The following is a 13,630-nucleotide window of genomic DNA, read 5'->3' as shown; positions in this document are numbered from 1 at the left end:
AAATGGACTGGAGTCTGCAAAGTTGAGTGGTTGATAAAGGTGAAGCTGTCAAGTGGCAAGTGATAGGCCACGCTTGTGTTGATTACCGACCAGTGTCGTCATGAGCGTGGCTGGTGTGCACCGGCGCCACTGTGGCGCCTCTTAAAGATGTTGAACAAAAGCTATTTTCAAGGAAGAATAAAGAGAGGGCAAATTTGGAAAAGTATATAAATAGAAACAGGAAAAGATAAAATAAATTATTGCCGTTTAATTTCAAGCTCTTTACAATTCTCATAGAATCTTTCTATGCAATAAGTTCAGTTTGTATTAATCTAGTACAAAGTAGATGTGGATTAGGGAAAAGAAAGCATCTATCAAATCTGTATAATTAAAAACAAAGTAAACAAAGTCGAGATTTTATCCATCACCCATCAATCATAGAAGTCTAGCACACACCCGTATTCTTGGAACAGTGCTCACAACTGGAGCAAGACGGAATCGTAGCCAGCGGCCAGTCGGGCCTCGCTGGCGGCGTGTCGACGCGCCGCGCCGCCTCTTCCTTCCGCAGCTCATGCGACGGCAGCCAGATATCGTCGGCGGCGACCGACGACGCCGAGCTGTACGCGCCGGGCGACCAAAACGACCTGGACCGCGAGTCCTCGGTCAGCGACGACCGGGCCGTCGAGGGCGGCACGCTCACGCCCCACGCGGCGGACCGGGACCGCCAGCACATCTCCGGGTAGTCGGGCAGCAGCCAGCGCTGGTCGCGGACCTTTTTCGCCCACGGCTGGGCGCCGCGGCCCTTGCTGCGCACCCACTCGGTGACGTGCAGCCGCTTGACGGCCCAGCTCGACAGCGGCAGCCAGGCCTGCAGCGAGCGCTTGGGCAGGCGCTGGCTCTGCTCGGCGAGCGGCCGCATGACCTCGTGGTACGAGCGGAGCGCGGCGCCGACCTCGCGCGGCCCGTGCACGGCCAGCTCCCCGGCGAGCACGTATGCGCCGATGAGCGCCATGCTGGACCCGACGCCGGCGATGGGGGATGCGCAGTACGCCGCGTCGCCGAGCAGCACCACGCGGCCGTGGGACCACGTGGTGCTGCGCCGCTGCAGCATCTCGTCGGCGTAAAAGTCCTCGGCGTCGGTGAGCGCGGCCAGGATGCGCTCCTCCTGCCAGCCCATGCCGGCAAAGACGGCGGCGAAGGCGTCCTTTTGGCTGGCAACGTCGCGGTCGAGCGCGCGCCGGAAGCGCTCCGTGTGGCTCATGGCCATGAGGTACACCTGGCCCGTGTCCTGGGCGTGCCAGCGCGTCATGGCCAGCCGCCGCTCCGTCGCGTGGTACATGCGGCAGAAGCTCGTGTCGTAGTCGCGCCGCGGGAGCGTGAAGTAGGCCGAAAAGACGCCCAGCCACCGCGACTGGTCCTCCTCGGGCCGGTAGAAGAACATGTGCTTGCGGATGCGCGAGCCCTGCCCATCGGCTGCAACGAGGAGGTCGTACTGCTCCTTGCTGCCGTCGGAGAGCGTCACCTCGACCTTGTCCGTCTTGGGGCCGTCCTCGCTGCTCTCGTCGCCCTTGATGTTTTGGTAGTGGTCGACGGAAAGGCCGAAGCGGTACGTGACGTTTTCTTTTGTTGCGTCGTGGAGAATCTCGATGAGATCGCGGCGCATAATCTCGTAGGCGCTCGTCTTTCCTTGCACGCCACTTTCCGTCTCGACTTCGAGTTTTCTCTGCACGATATTCTCCTCGCCCTTGGAGTCGACAATGATGGTGCCCATCTCGGGAACAGATCGTTTGCGGACAGTCGATAGCAGACCCATCCGACGCACCACTTCAATCGCCTCATTGCGCAGGTCGACTTGTAAACCAGCGACCCGGAGTGAGGGAAATCGCTCCACGAGGGTGACATCATGGCCCTCTTTTGCGAGCCAAAAGGCAATGGCCGGGCCTGCGACGCCGGCACCAGCAATTATGACTTTCATGGCGGCGTCTCCGTTCACGTTTGTGTGCAGTATCGGCGCTGGCTCGGAAGCTCACCGTGCCGTGACAAAGCAAAGGAAAAAGAGAAGCAATGTCTGGGATTCTGTCTCGTCAAAAAAGCATCCATGTAAACCCATCTTCTGTATTGCCATGAGAAGCCAGTGAGTACACTAATATATATCGAATCGCCCCGTGCTGTCAAAATCTATCAAGTTGACGGGGAGCGGCGTACTAGGAACAGACGGGGGTCCCATGACGGCCCGTCTCCGGATTTGCTAGAAAAATTAGAAATTTCCAACCTCATACGAGTTTCATCAGGTCATCGCAGGGTTCAGCGGCCTTCCCCACCGCAACAGCCTCGACGTCCTTTCAGCTCATGACTGTACCAGTATTTTGAAATGGCATGAGTTCGCGTGGAACCGGGTCCAGGCCCGCCTTGCTGCTGGTTTTTATCGCCGCTCAGGCCCGTTCCTGCTCCAGAAATTGCCGGTTGCTCCGCAGGTGCTTTACGGATTCCCTGGCTGGACCCCTGCTCACTCGCGTGGGTGATTCAACTGAGCAAGCACTTCCGAGCCCGACGGAATAGCTAGTTACTGGTAACTAATAGTTACTAATAAGGCAAAATTGGTGCAGAATCCAGTGAGACCCAAGATCACCCGTCATCCTTGCATCCAAGCCCCATCATGACAAGGCTGGTGTAGATGGAAGTCTTATTAATAAGAGTGATTGGGGCTACTATACAAACGTCGAGAAAGGTCGATGGGAGTTTATGAATAACATTCGGATTTCACCAGGTGCTGTCTTACATGATTGTCTACGTGAGACTCGGGGATGTACTCGGGGTTGTCGTGGCTGTGACAAATGTCACAGATGTCACAGGACTAACCAAGTACAGACAGTCCAATCATGGTTGCCATACGCCTTTTAGCGTCGTGGTAACGACATATGTCTCGCCAGCAGACACGAGATCTGGCCTTGAAAGTCAGCTGTTCCATCGTCATACAAGGTACTCTATAACTACACGAACCTTCATTTTGGGGGCCAGCCACCGGTACTGTGCTGCAGCCACCACCGTCGTCAATTAAAGCTCGCATCAACCATAATGTCGCCTGCAGCCCCTGCACTTGCCACAATCGGCATCCTCTCTATTGGGGACATGGGCCTCGGCATAGCCAAGCTGCTCCATGCCCACGGCTTTGCGGTGGCGACAAATTGTCACGGTCGAAGGTGAGCAACTCGGAAAGTCTGCCGAAAAGGGACCACTTCTGGGAACAAGGGTGTGCTTCCTAGTTCGCCGGCCGGATATATTTAGCCTTGCTTGATGGCCCCCGGGAGATTGGGAGCCACCTCCTGTGCAGAAACGTTGAGCCGTTGACTAAATGCCAAGGCTAACATGATTCAAGCCCCGATACCATCAAGAGAGCTGAAGCGGCTCTCGTGACCATGTATGCCACGGATGAGGAGCTCGTCGGTCATTGTGATGCCATTCTGTCTGTGGCGCCGCCTCGCGATGCCGCCGAGATTGCAGAGCGAATTGTCCGTGCTCTCTCGCCAGCCGCAAGAGCGGACAAGGAACCGCTCTACTTTGCTGACATGAATGCCGTCGCGCCCTCGACCGCCCGCGCCCTCGCCAGTCTCGTGGACTCGGCCGGCCCCCTGGTGCACTTCATCGACGGGTCCATCATCGGCGGGCCCCCGTCCGCGACGGCGGATGGCGCCGGCTGGAGCGCGCCAGTCATGTACACGTCAGGCCCGCACCGGTTCGAGGACGTGCCTCGCTGGGGCGCGCAGCTGACGTCGGCGCTTCGCATCCGCCACATGGGGGATGCGATTGGCGCCGCTAGCGGGCTGAAGATGTGCTTTGCGTCGCTGAGCAAGGGCTATACCGCCATCGCTCTCCAAGCGTACACGAGCGCGCAGTCCATGGGCGTGCTGGGGGAGCTGCAGACGGTGCTGGCCGAGATGGCGCCGCAGCGCGCGGCGGAGACGCAGAGGGGCCTCGTCTCCATGGCACCCAAGGCGTACCGGTGGGTGCGCGAGATGGAGGAAATTAGCAAGACGCATGCCGAAGAGGGCGGCTTCGGCCCCGAACTGTTTCTCGGAGCCGCCGCCGTGTACCGTGCCGTTGCTGAGGAGACGGTGCTGGGCCAGGAGACGATTGGGGAGAGAAGGAGAGGGACTACGGCAGAGGATATCGCTGTAGCAATGGTGGAGGGTCTAGAAGGTCGGAAGAGCCTGAAGAAGGATGACTGAAGGCGCCGTCTTTGAAATGATTTTTTTTAAAAATTTGAACGGCTTGTGCGTTGAGCTTCGGCGTGTTGCATGGCCCTGCCCCGTCACCTGTTATGACCCAGGTTTAGTTATGAAGTGTTGGTACTTTCTCGTTCCGGTCTCTCCGGCCAACTCGAATCTAAACTTTACAAGTCCGCTGTCATATAGCATTTCATGAGGCACGTATCTTTGTCGCACCGCCGAGTGTCTCGTAGCTAAGCGACTGGCGACGCATACAACCCCTGATAGGGGCAGCTGACTTGTGATAAGATGCTGAAATGACATATAATACTCCCCATCGAGTTCATTTCCATTCCCCACCAGTCGAGATGGAGACGAGGCTGCATTGCTAGTCTCGCAGCCCTACCAAATTGGTCACTTTACAGCCATCACACAATCACATGATTAACAGATCGATACCTGTGCGGAATTGTGTCCATTATTTGTCCTCACGACTGCCTCGACCCTGTCTCCGATAATGTGTTGCACTTCGCTCATCTTCTCTTCCGTCACAGCTCCGTATCATACTCTTCAAATAGATACGAGCTCATACCACAACCAGCTATATCTGTTGGGGAAATTGACAGATTAAAAGCCTCTCCCTTTTTGACCTCGCCGTTGGTTATAAAGTCGATGAAATCCCAGCCGAGTTCAACACCCCAGTCGCTTCCCGACAGCTTGTCAATGGCGATGAAGGATGACACTCTCTTCTCTTTCCCGTAGTATGCTGCCTGAAAACATTTCAGGCAATCGCTCGACGACGAGTCTTGGACGGAGTCGAGTGCCCCGACGTAGGCCGGAAGCCAGTTCTGATACTTCCATCCATGGCCAAAGTATCCAGCTTCCTCGTCGGGCTGTGGTGGCTTCCAGCAGGTAACTTGGCTTGAAATTCGAGAATCTTCGTCGAGAAGAGGACTGTAGGCTGCTTTTATGTGGTGATGCTCGAGCGAATAGGCGCGATCACGCCAGTCGGCCGAGGCGACAACACACAAGGCGAGCTGAATGATGGATTGAGAATAGACTCTCATGTTATGGGATGCGTATGTGTTGAGGTAGTTGTTGGGAATCAGAATGGGATGTGCGAGGAGCAAAATAAAAGACAAGTAGCGAGAGTGCTCTGCCAGTGTCGGAAGCCAAGAGCAGGCGCCCGCCGCCCGACTGGCAGGTGACCATTGCCCACCCCGCACTCGGAAGCCAGTCACCCAACAAATTACTCCCGAGTCTTGTGTAACTTTATTGAGTCAAATTCGAAAACATACGATTAGGCTGTGCGCCGTGAGCTGAGCCGGGAAGCAGGTCGCACGACAGGTTGGGCAAACTTTGCTGCAACAAGCAACCGTCGCTCGAAATGCACCAAATCTTCTGGAGACGCAACAAATTCTGATTTCTTAGACTATTTTCACTGTTGAAGAATCTTCTTCTCTAGACTCTCGAGCGCCCAAGTCTCCAACCCGGGTGTTCTCTTGCAGTCCAGAGTCGCGAATGCTTTTGACGGGCTAACAACCGGACGGGCTCCGAGACCACGGCTGCAGCAGCCGAGCATGAAAGAGTTTCTCCTGCATTCGGACTCAATATTGAGAAACGTAAAAATCAGGCTGCTCTGGAAAGACTGTGCATTATATTGAGTCCGCCTCTCGGTTGCTTTGCTTCCCTGTAGACGAACTGGCTGCAGGAGAGCAGTATAAAAGCTCTCCGATTTCCCCTGAGTACAGTCTCTCAAAAATTCATCAGAGGTGAACTTTTGAGTTTTATTACGTAGCCCGCGAAGCGCTAGAAAAAGCATGTAGCAGCAACAGTACGAGGCGGCAAAAACGTAGATCTTTCCTCGAAGAACCCCAATTCCGAACTTCCTCAACCATGCCGTGGTGCCTTCGTTAGGGATTTTGTACGTGGTAGCTATCCCTAGTCCAGGGTCACTGCCAGAAGAGATATATGTGACAACTTGGGCAAATAATATCCCGAGTTTCCAGGGAGATAGTATCGCACAGTGGGGAGGATGGTGCATGTCAAGGCGTGCTTTTCCAGGCAATCCGATAGGCCGTTTCAAAGCTACGAATATTCATTATTTTCAGTCGATTGTAATTGCAACTTCTTTGGTCAGTCGCAGCTGATTCTGGGTATTGATTGGAGTCTGTTCGTCCCACGGACAAATAGACCCATGCTCGTGCATGATGACGGTCCGTAGATGAAAATAATCAGGACAACATAGCACGATGAGTTGATTGCGCCGTCAAATAACTTGCAACCAAGTAGTCAATTGTACAAAGCACCCTATATAATTAATCAGTCCAGCTCAGCAGGCCCTTGTCCGTCAGCTTCAGCTCGTCGTCGACCTTTCTCCAGACGCGCAGTCTCGCATCCGGATCCTGGGCGTGCGGCATGTTCCTCGCCTCCCAGATGCGGTTGAAATAGCGGCCGCCGCCCTTGCCGCCCTTTTCGCCGACGCCCTGGGTCTGCGGGTCAGGCCCTGCGTCGACGCTCGTGGCGGCGTTGGTGATGCAGTACGAGCCCTGCTTGGTGCTGATGGCGAAGAGGCTGGCAAAGAACTGGAGCACGAAGCTGAGGGCGACGCTGACCCAGCCGAGGAAGCCCTCGCCGGCCTTGAAGGACCAGATGCCGCTGTTGACGTAGCCCGGGTGGACGCCGTTGATGGTGACGTGGCGGTACTTGTCGGTGCGCAGCAGGCGCGTGTGCATCTCGGTCAGCCAGCACTGGAAGTAGAGCTTGTTGTTGTTGTACATTTGCACGCCGTGGCAGCCCTCGCCGTTGAAGTTGGCGAGGTCGTACACGCCAATGTACGTCATGCACGACGTGGTGCAGACGACGCGCGGCGCCGGCGCCCGGGCGAGCGCCGGCAGCAGCCGCAGCGTCAGCAGCACGTGCGAGAGAAAGTTGACCTGGTGCACGAGCTCGAAGCCGTCGACGCTGCGCACGTGCCGGGCCAGGCCGCCCGGGTTGGTGCCCATGCCGGCGTTGTTGCAGAGCACGTCGAGCGCGCGGCCGGTCGCGAGCCAGCGCGCGGCAAAGGCGTCGACGGTCGCCAGGTCGCCCATGTCAATCGGCCACCACTCGACCGAGCTCTTGTCGTGGCCGGCCGCGCGCGCCACGGCCGTGCAGTGGTCCGCGACGGCGCCCGGGTGCTTCTCGGCCGGGCTGACGCGGCAGGCCAGCACGAGGTTGGCGCCGCACCGCGCAAAGTCGAGCGCCGCCTGCTCGCCGATGCCGCTGTTGGCGCCCGAGATGACGATCCACTTGCCGCGCAGGTCCGTCGGCGGCACGTCGGCGTCCGTCACCGTCTTGCTCGTGGTGCCCTCCCAGAAGCACTTGTAGCGGCGCCAGAGCCAGGTCGGCTCGGGGAAGGAGAGGGGCGCATCGTAGGGGACGTTTTGGTACGGTGAGGGTGCCATGGTGATGGCTGTACGAGGTCGGCGGGGTGTGTAGAGAGAGAAAAGGGGTGAGGGAAAGGGTTGAGGTGGTACGTCGTCGACCTTGCTTTATCAAGGACGGATCTCGGGTAAACTTTGTGACACGGCCCGGCATCGCCGCCCAGTCGGGGTCCGAGGAAGGGGCCACGGCATCCAGCCTCGGCCAGGAACAGCGGGGTAAAAAGGAGGCTTCTTACGTCAACATTATTTTCTGGCTTTTTCACATGGACACATGGACGCCCCGATAATCAAGGTACGAGTCGCGTTGCCACATTCGGCTGGCCTTGGGCGCCAGCGCTAGCTTGCCATGCCCGGCAGATTCCAGAGCACATGTACTGTAGAACAGATAAAAGAATTGTTGAGAAAAGGTACAGTTGCTTCTCAATATTCAGGATATTTATAGAAATCTAGATATCAGTACAACCCCCCCGTAGAGCCATACACATGCTCCCCTCGCTCCAGCACCTCAATCTCATCCCCAACACAAATCACCAGATTCACTCGCTTCTCCCGCGCCGCATTCAGATCCCTGTCTTCCGGCACGGCATGCATCCCTAGATACCCCAGCGCCGCCGCATTGCCATTCTCCACCATGCGATGCCGCACCAGCGCTGTCGTCGGCTGCGGACGGCCCTTGCTCCTGCCCTCGTCCGGGCGCTGCGCCGAGAACGTGCCGCGCGCCGGATCGACATTCGGCATGGTGCACCGCGACGTGCGGCAGACGACCGAGAGCGTCGTCGCCAGAGCGCCGGCGCCCTCCCCGCGCACGCGGCACCGAGTCCACGACTCCTCGTCGTAGGCGGCGGCGCCCGCGATCCACAGGTTGGCGCGGAAGCGCAGCGCGTTGAGCGGCCGGTTCTCGGCGGGCAGCAGGCGAGACACGGCCTGCACCGACGCCACGCTGTTGATGTTGACGGGCTGCTGGTCCGTGTAGCCGTGCACCGCGCGCGAGCCGATGCGCGACAGCGGCGCGAGGTTCTTGTCGGTGCGCGTGAGCGTCTCGGGCGTGCAGCGCAGCAGCGTCAGCGTGCGCCGCTCATGGTAGCCGAGCAGCCGCTTCAGCTTGGGCAGGGCGGCGGCCACGGCCCCGACGCGTCCCATGTCAATGCCGTGCGCCTCGCGCGCGTGAATCGTAAACGGCCGCGGCGTCAGCTCCGACGCGCTCAGGTACCGGAGCGTCGGCGTCAGCGGGACGTTCAAGGTACACTGCGGCGTCGCGTTCCAGCGCCCCTGCTCGAGACAGGCTTGTAGACGCCGGACGAGCCCGGCCGGCTCAGGGTCGGGAAATGTGACGCGCACGGCACCGCCGGCGTGCACCAGCGCGTCGTTCTGCGTGCTGCTGCTGCTCGTCTCGCGCGGCAGCCACAGCTCGGTGCTGATGAGGGCCATTTGCGGCTTGGTGCGCTGGCTGATAAAGTGCAGCGTGCGCGTGTCGTCGGAGCGCTTCTCGTCCGCGGCGTCGACGGCAAAGGAGAAGCAGCGGTCGTGGAGGAGCCCGGCTTTGGTCACGACGGCCCGGTCCAGCTCGACGGGGCCGCATGATTTGATCGGGTGTATAAAAATGGCCTTGATGCGCACTGGTCCGGTAGTTGGTGTTCCTTCGGATGCCGCGTACTTTTCATCGTACTGGTCCTGCATATTCTTCTTGGAGGCCGTGACCCGGCGCAGATGCCGTAGTTGACGCCGCGTCGTGAAGCCCGGAGCGGTCCATAGCAAACCAACGATGAGGGAAGCCAATGATAAGACGAGTGCAAGGGCAGCATACGCAATGCTGTCTGCCGTCAAGGCAGTGCGGGCTCGCTGCAGCACGTACACCAGCATCTTGTCTCGAAAAACACTTGTATGGAGATGCGTAGAATGCGCTAGGGTAGCTTGAACAAAGCGAAAAGGAGTCCTCTTGGCGGGCCTTCGATGTGGAGCGTAATTTGTACAAATCACTGGTAACTGACTCAAGTTCCTGGAAGAAGATACCCATTGAAACATCGATTTTAACCGTGTCACTGCCAAGCTAGGCGGGGAGCATCAACGCGCCCCGAGGCGGGGTGTTCCGATATTCTTCGAGGTGGCTGCATTCGGATTCATTTTACGCCGTCCTCAGCCTGTTCGTGCTGAATGTTGCATGGACGGCTTTTCGCAGTAAGAAGGCAGGCATACTAACTTGGTACGTACCTAGTTAGTTAGTTGCTGTCTAGTTCAACGGCGTGCCTACAACATCAACATGGTGGCATTCGGCACCTGCCAAGTCCCGCATCTTCCCATATCGTGAAAACTAGGGTCGATACTTTCTTCACTCTGGTATTAAGGAGGATACCCAAAGAAGCAGGAACAAATCGTGATTGACCTAGACCAAAGCGGCAGCACGACCTCATATCATAACCCTAACCCTACCCTACCCGTATCGAACCGACCCTGCACCCTCCCTGAACCAGTCGTCGTCCGCCAGCGACTCCTCCGTCGATGCATAGTTGATAATGGTGCTCTTGGTCATCGTGTATGCCCGGTACGCGTCGACGCCGTTCTCGCTACCGACGCCGCTCGCCGGCGTCAGCCCGCCCCACGGGCTGCTCGGGTCGTTGCGGTGGTGCGTGTTGACCCAGACGATGCCGGCGCGGACCTGCTCGGCGACGCGAAACGCCTGCGCGAGGTCCGTCGTCCAGAGCCCCGCGCCGAGGCCGTACGCGCCGTCGTTGGCCAGCGCCAGCGCCTGCGCCTCGGTGTCGAAGCCCGCCAGCACGACGACGGGCCCAAACGCCTCCTCGTGCCACAGCCGCGTGCGAATGACGGGGTGCCCAGCGTGCTGCTGCTGCTGCCAGATGGGCGGCTGCGGGTCGGCGACGGAGCCGAGGTCCAGGATCGTCGGCGGGTAAAAGTGCCCCCGCGACAGGTCGCTGCCGTCGAGCGCCGACGCGCCCGTCATCCGCCGCCCGCCGTGCACCAGACGGGCGCCGTCCGCGAGCGCCGACTGCACCAGCTCCTCAATCACCTGCAGTTGCGCGCCCGAGATGACGGGGCCCATGGTCGACGCCGGGTTCGACGGCGACCCCATGCGCGCCTCGATCGACCGCGCCTTGGCCGCGAGCTTGCGCCGCACCTCGTCCAGTATGCTGCTGTGCACCAGGATCCGCGTCGAGGCCACGCACGTCTGCCCGCTGGCGACAAACGAGCCAAACGCGATGCCGTTGACGGCCGCGTCCACAGCCGCGGCCGCAAACACGAGCAGCGGCGCCTTTCCGCCGAGCTCGGCCGTGTAGCGCGCGAGGTTGGCGCCGACGACGGCGCCGATGGCGCGTCCCGCCGGCGTGCCACCCGTCACGTCGACCTTGCGCACGAGCGCGTGGCCGACGAGCGCGCGGCCGACGGTCGCGCCGAGCCCGGGCAGGACGGCGAAGACGCCGGGGGGCACGCCGGCGGCGGCCAGGACGGGGCCGAGCAGCAGGCTGGTGACGGGGGTGCGCTCGCTGGGCTTGAGCAGGACCGAGTTGCCGGCGGCGAGGGCGGGCGCGAGCTTCTTGACGGCGATGAGCAGCGGGTGGTTAAAGGGCGTGACGAGGACGACGACGCCGAGCGGCACGCGGTCGACCCAGTTGTGCAGCGCGCCGCCCGTCGTCGGCAGCACCGCGCGCTCCTCGGTCCGCAGCAGCGCCGCGTAGTACCGGAACCAGCGCACGAGCGTCGGCACCTGCGCGCGCATCTCGCGGATCGCGCGGCCCGTCTGCCGGACTTCCAGCGCGATCAGCACGTCGAGGCGCGCGGCGAGCAGCGTCGCCGCCTTGTCCAGCACGTCGGCCCGGTGCTGGCGCGGGGCGCGCGACCAGTCGCCGTCGAGAAACCGGGCGTGGGCGGTTTCGACGGCCTTGGCTACGTCCTCCTCGGAGGCTGTGTGGACTCTGTCTGCGTGAGCTTTGATGCTGGCCGGCTTTCTGGAGCGGCTTTGGCGGCATCGACTCACTGTGCGATTTGCTCGCCGGTGGCGGGGTCGTGGACCGGGAGTCTGGTGATGTTAGTGACATGCGCGGCCGAGGGACGGATTCTACTTGCATGTCGCCGTTCCCAGGCATCAGCGAGCCATGCCACAGCGGGTATGGCTTGTTTGCCTTGACAATGTCATCGTAGTCGTCTAAAGACATTTCCGTGACGCTTCCAAAAGAGGTTGGTTGTTGGTAGATGTTAGAGCCGGCTTGAGGCGGCTGAGCTCATGCGGGGTACATTAAAGGGTACTGTGTAGCATGATCTATAAGTGCGACCCCGGATTATATCCGCTCCTAATCAGCTAATCGGCTCGATAAGAAAAGAAAGCCAAAGCGAAGAGGAGCGTCTAAGAATTGGATATATCCATGGCGCTGCTGCTAAGACATTGCTCATGTAGAGTCGACGCCCAGCAGGTTCTTGAGGATCGGCAGAGCGCTAAATGATAAACGAGGACATTTGACATGCCAATAGGCAGGCTATAAATAACCGACGAAGATTCAATAATTTCACGCCCACAACTCTCCTATATAAAATTAAAACCCTCTAATCACATCCTCCCAATTTCTCCATGTCCACCGCCATCCCAAAGGCCCCCTTCGCCCGCGCCCCGACTTGGACCAGCCAACGCAGTATCGTCAGACTAGACGTTCTATTAGTCAAGATCTATGTTTCCAAAGTCCTTGAGCAGCGACTCGAGCTGCATATTGTCTTGTTTTGATCCGTAGTCGATGCCGACGCCATCCGGCAGCAAGCCCGCCACGGTGTGGTGCATCACCCCGTCCCGTCGATGACGCACCCTGGAAAAGTATTTGGTCATGAACGCGGGCATCGTGAGCCGGTAGCGGTTGAACGCGGCGCGGATGCCGCTGAGCACGTCGGCGGCCACCGGCAGCGTCGTGCGCATCTCGTACAGGCACTGGCACGCGCGCACCATCGAGTCCAGCTGCACCGGCGCGTCCGACTCTTGCAGCATGATGTAGGCGGCGCTCCCGAGCGGGTGCACGAGGTAGTACTCGTACCGGATCTGGCCGTACGCGCGGAAAGTCCAGATGGTCGAGACGACGTGGCTCGCATGCGCCGCGCATCGGTCTCGCGGACTGAACCGGCCAAAGTACTCCTTGGTCATGTGCGCAAAGGGCCGCAGGATGGCAATGTACATGACCTCCAGGGAAATACTGGCAAGTTTCAACGAAAAGTGTGGGCAGGGAAAAGGCGCTCAACTTACTGCAAGAGAATCGCAGACGGCAGAACAGTATGCTCGAGTCTCAGCTCGTCGGGAAGTTGGCGTTTCCACCCCATCAAAGCGTCGTAGAACTGCAGTGCACGGCTGGGTGTAGCCACTGGGCTAGTCTCATCCTCTGAAGGGTGTAGATAGTCCAATATCTCCTCTACAATCTCCGCGAGCGCAACATCCGCCTCTCTCACAGTGGCCTGCATCGCTGGCTGCGCTTGGAGGCTGATTGGGTACGGATACCACCAATATCCCGGGCAATTGGCTTGGCCGAGGGGAAAGTCGTTCTCGCGCCATAATTTACCAATCCTTGGCCTCTGAGTCTGCTTTTTCCAGCCAAGCGGCTCGCTGGATCGCCTAAATGCGTCAATTGACAAGTAGAAGCGTGTAAGGAAACGTCGGCTCACCATTCATAACAATACAGCCCCCACATGCACCAAGACGTCGCTTCCTTTTCCCGGCGCAGTCGAGAGTCATATACCACCCCAGCTGTCTCATAGTTGGTACTCTCGTTGAAAATGTTGTACATTGCCATGCATCGGATAAAGAACTCGAGGGATTTGGAGCCATTGCCCAAGTTTGCCTCATACACAAAGAGTGCATAGAGGCCCTGCATAACCGTCACGGATGGCTCAGAACAGCTTTGCAGAAGAAGCTCTGCCTCCTCCGCCCATAGCCTCCCTCTGGTTGTGGGATCTTCAGGGTCTTTGTAGGTTCTAGGGTCCATTGAGTAGAGCTGAACGCGTTAGATGATGAAGTTGGAGGATGAGGGTGACTTACGC

The 13,630-nt window shown here is 58.9% G+C and overlaps 5 protein-coding genes across 5 annotated transcripts; 1 reads left to right on the top strand and 4 right to left on the bottom strand.

Annotated features, from left to right (window-relative positions):
- Positions 1 to 424: 424 nt before the first annotated feature.
- Positions 425 to 1,954, bottom strand: CCM_07717 (monooxygenase, putative; the record flags this gene model as incomplete). Its single annotated transcript, XM_006672857.1, has 1 exon — positions 425 to 1,954. One exon carries the CDS (start codon positions 1,952 to 1,954, stop codon positions 425 to 427), a length of 1,530 nt encoding a protein of 509 aa, XP_006672920.1.
- A 1,100-nt stretch (positions 1,955 to 3,054) lies between these two features.
- CCM_07716 (6-phosphogluconate dehydrogenase) lies at positions 3,055 to 4,205 on the top strand (the record flags this gene model as incomplete). Its single annotated transcript, XM_006672856.1, has 2 exons — positions 3,055 to 3,179; positions 3,356 to 4,205. The coding sequence occupies 2 exons, from the start codon at positions 3,055 to 3,057 to the stop codon at positions 4,203 to 4,205; spliced, it is 975 nt and encodes a 324-aa protein (XP_006672919.1).
- Positions 4,206 to 6,502: 2,297 nt separating this feature from the next.
- CCM_07715 (NAD(P)-binding domain) lies at positions 6,503 to 7,630 on the bottom strand (the record flags this gene model as incomplete). The annotated part of the gene is made up of 1 exon (XM_006672855.1): positions 6,503 to 7,630. The coding sequence occupies one exon, from the start codon at positions 7,628 to 7,630 to the stop codon at positions 6,503 to 6,505; it is 1,128 nt and encodes a 375-aa protein (XP_006672918.1).
- A 432-nt stretch (positions 7,631 to 8,062) lies between these two features.
- Positions 8,063 to 9,469, bottom strand: CCM_07714 (molybdopterin cofactor sulfurase, putative; the record flags this gene model as incomplete). The annotated part of the gene is made up of 1 exon (XM_006672854.1): positions 8,063 to 9,469. The coding sequence occupies one exon, from the start codon at positions 9,467 to 9,469 to the stop codon at positions 8,063 to 8,065; it is 1,407 nt and encodes a 468-aa protein (XP_006672917.1).
- A 568-nt stretch (positions 9,470 to 10,037) lies between these two features.
- CCM_07713 (betaine aldehyde dehydrogenase) lies at positions 10,038 to 11,775 on the bottom strand (the record flags this gene model as incomplete). The annotated part of the gene is made up of 2 exons (XM_006672853.1): positions 10,038 to 11,539; positions 11,598 to 11,775. The coding sequence occupies 2 exons, from the start codon at positions 11,773 to 11,775 to the stop codon at positions 10,038 to 10,040; spliced, it is 1,680 nt and encodes a 559-aa protein (XP_006672916.1).
- Between the last annotated feature and the right edge of the window lie 1,855 nt (positions 11,776 to 13,630).

The sequence above is a fragment of the Cordyceps militaris genome (genome assembly GCF_000225605.1).
Source record: "Cordyceps militaris CM01 unplaced genomic scaffold CCM_S00006, whole genome shotgun sequence".
NCBI lineage: Eukaryota > Fungi > Ascomycota > Sordariomycetes > Hypocreales > Cordycipitaceae > Cordyceps > Cordyceps militaris.
Note: the sequence above shows the minus strand (reverse complement) of the source record. Positions and strands in the feature narration are given on the sequence as shown.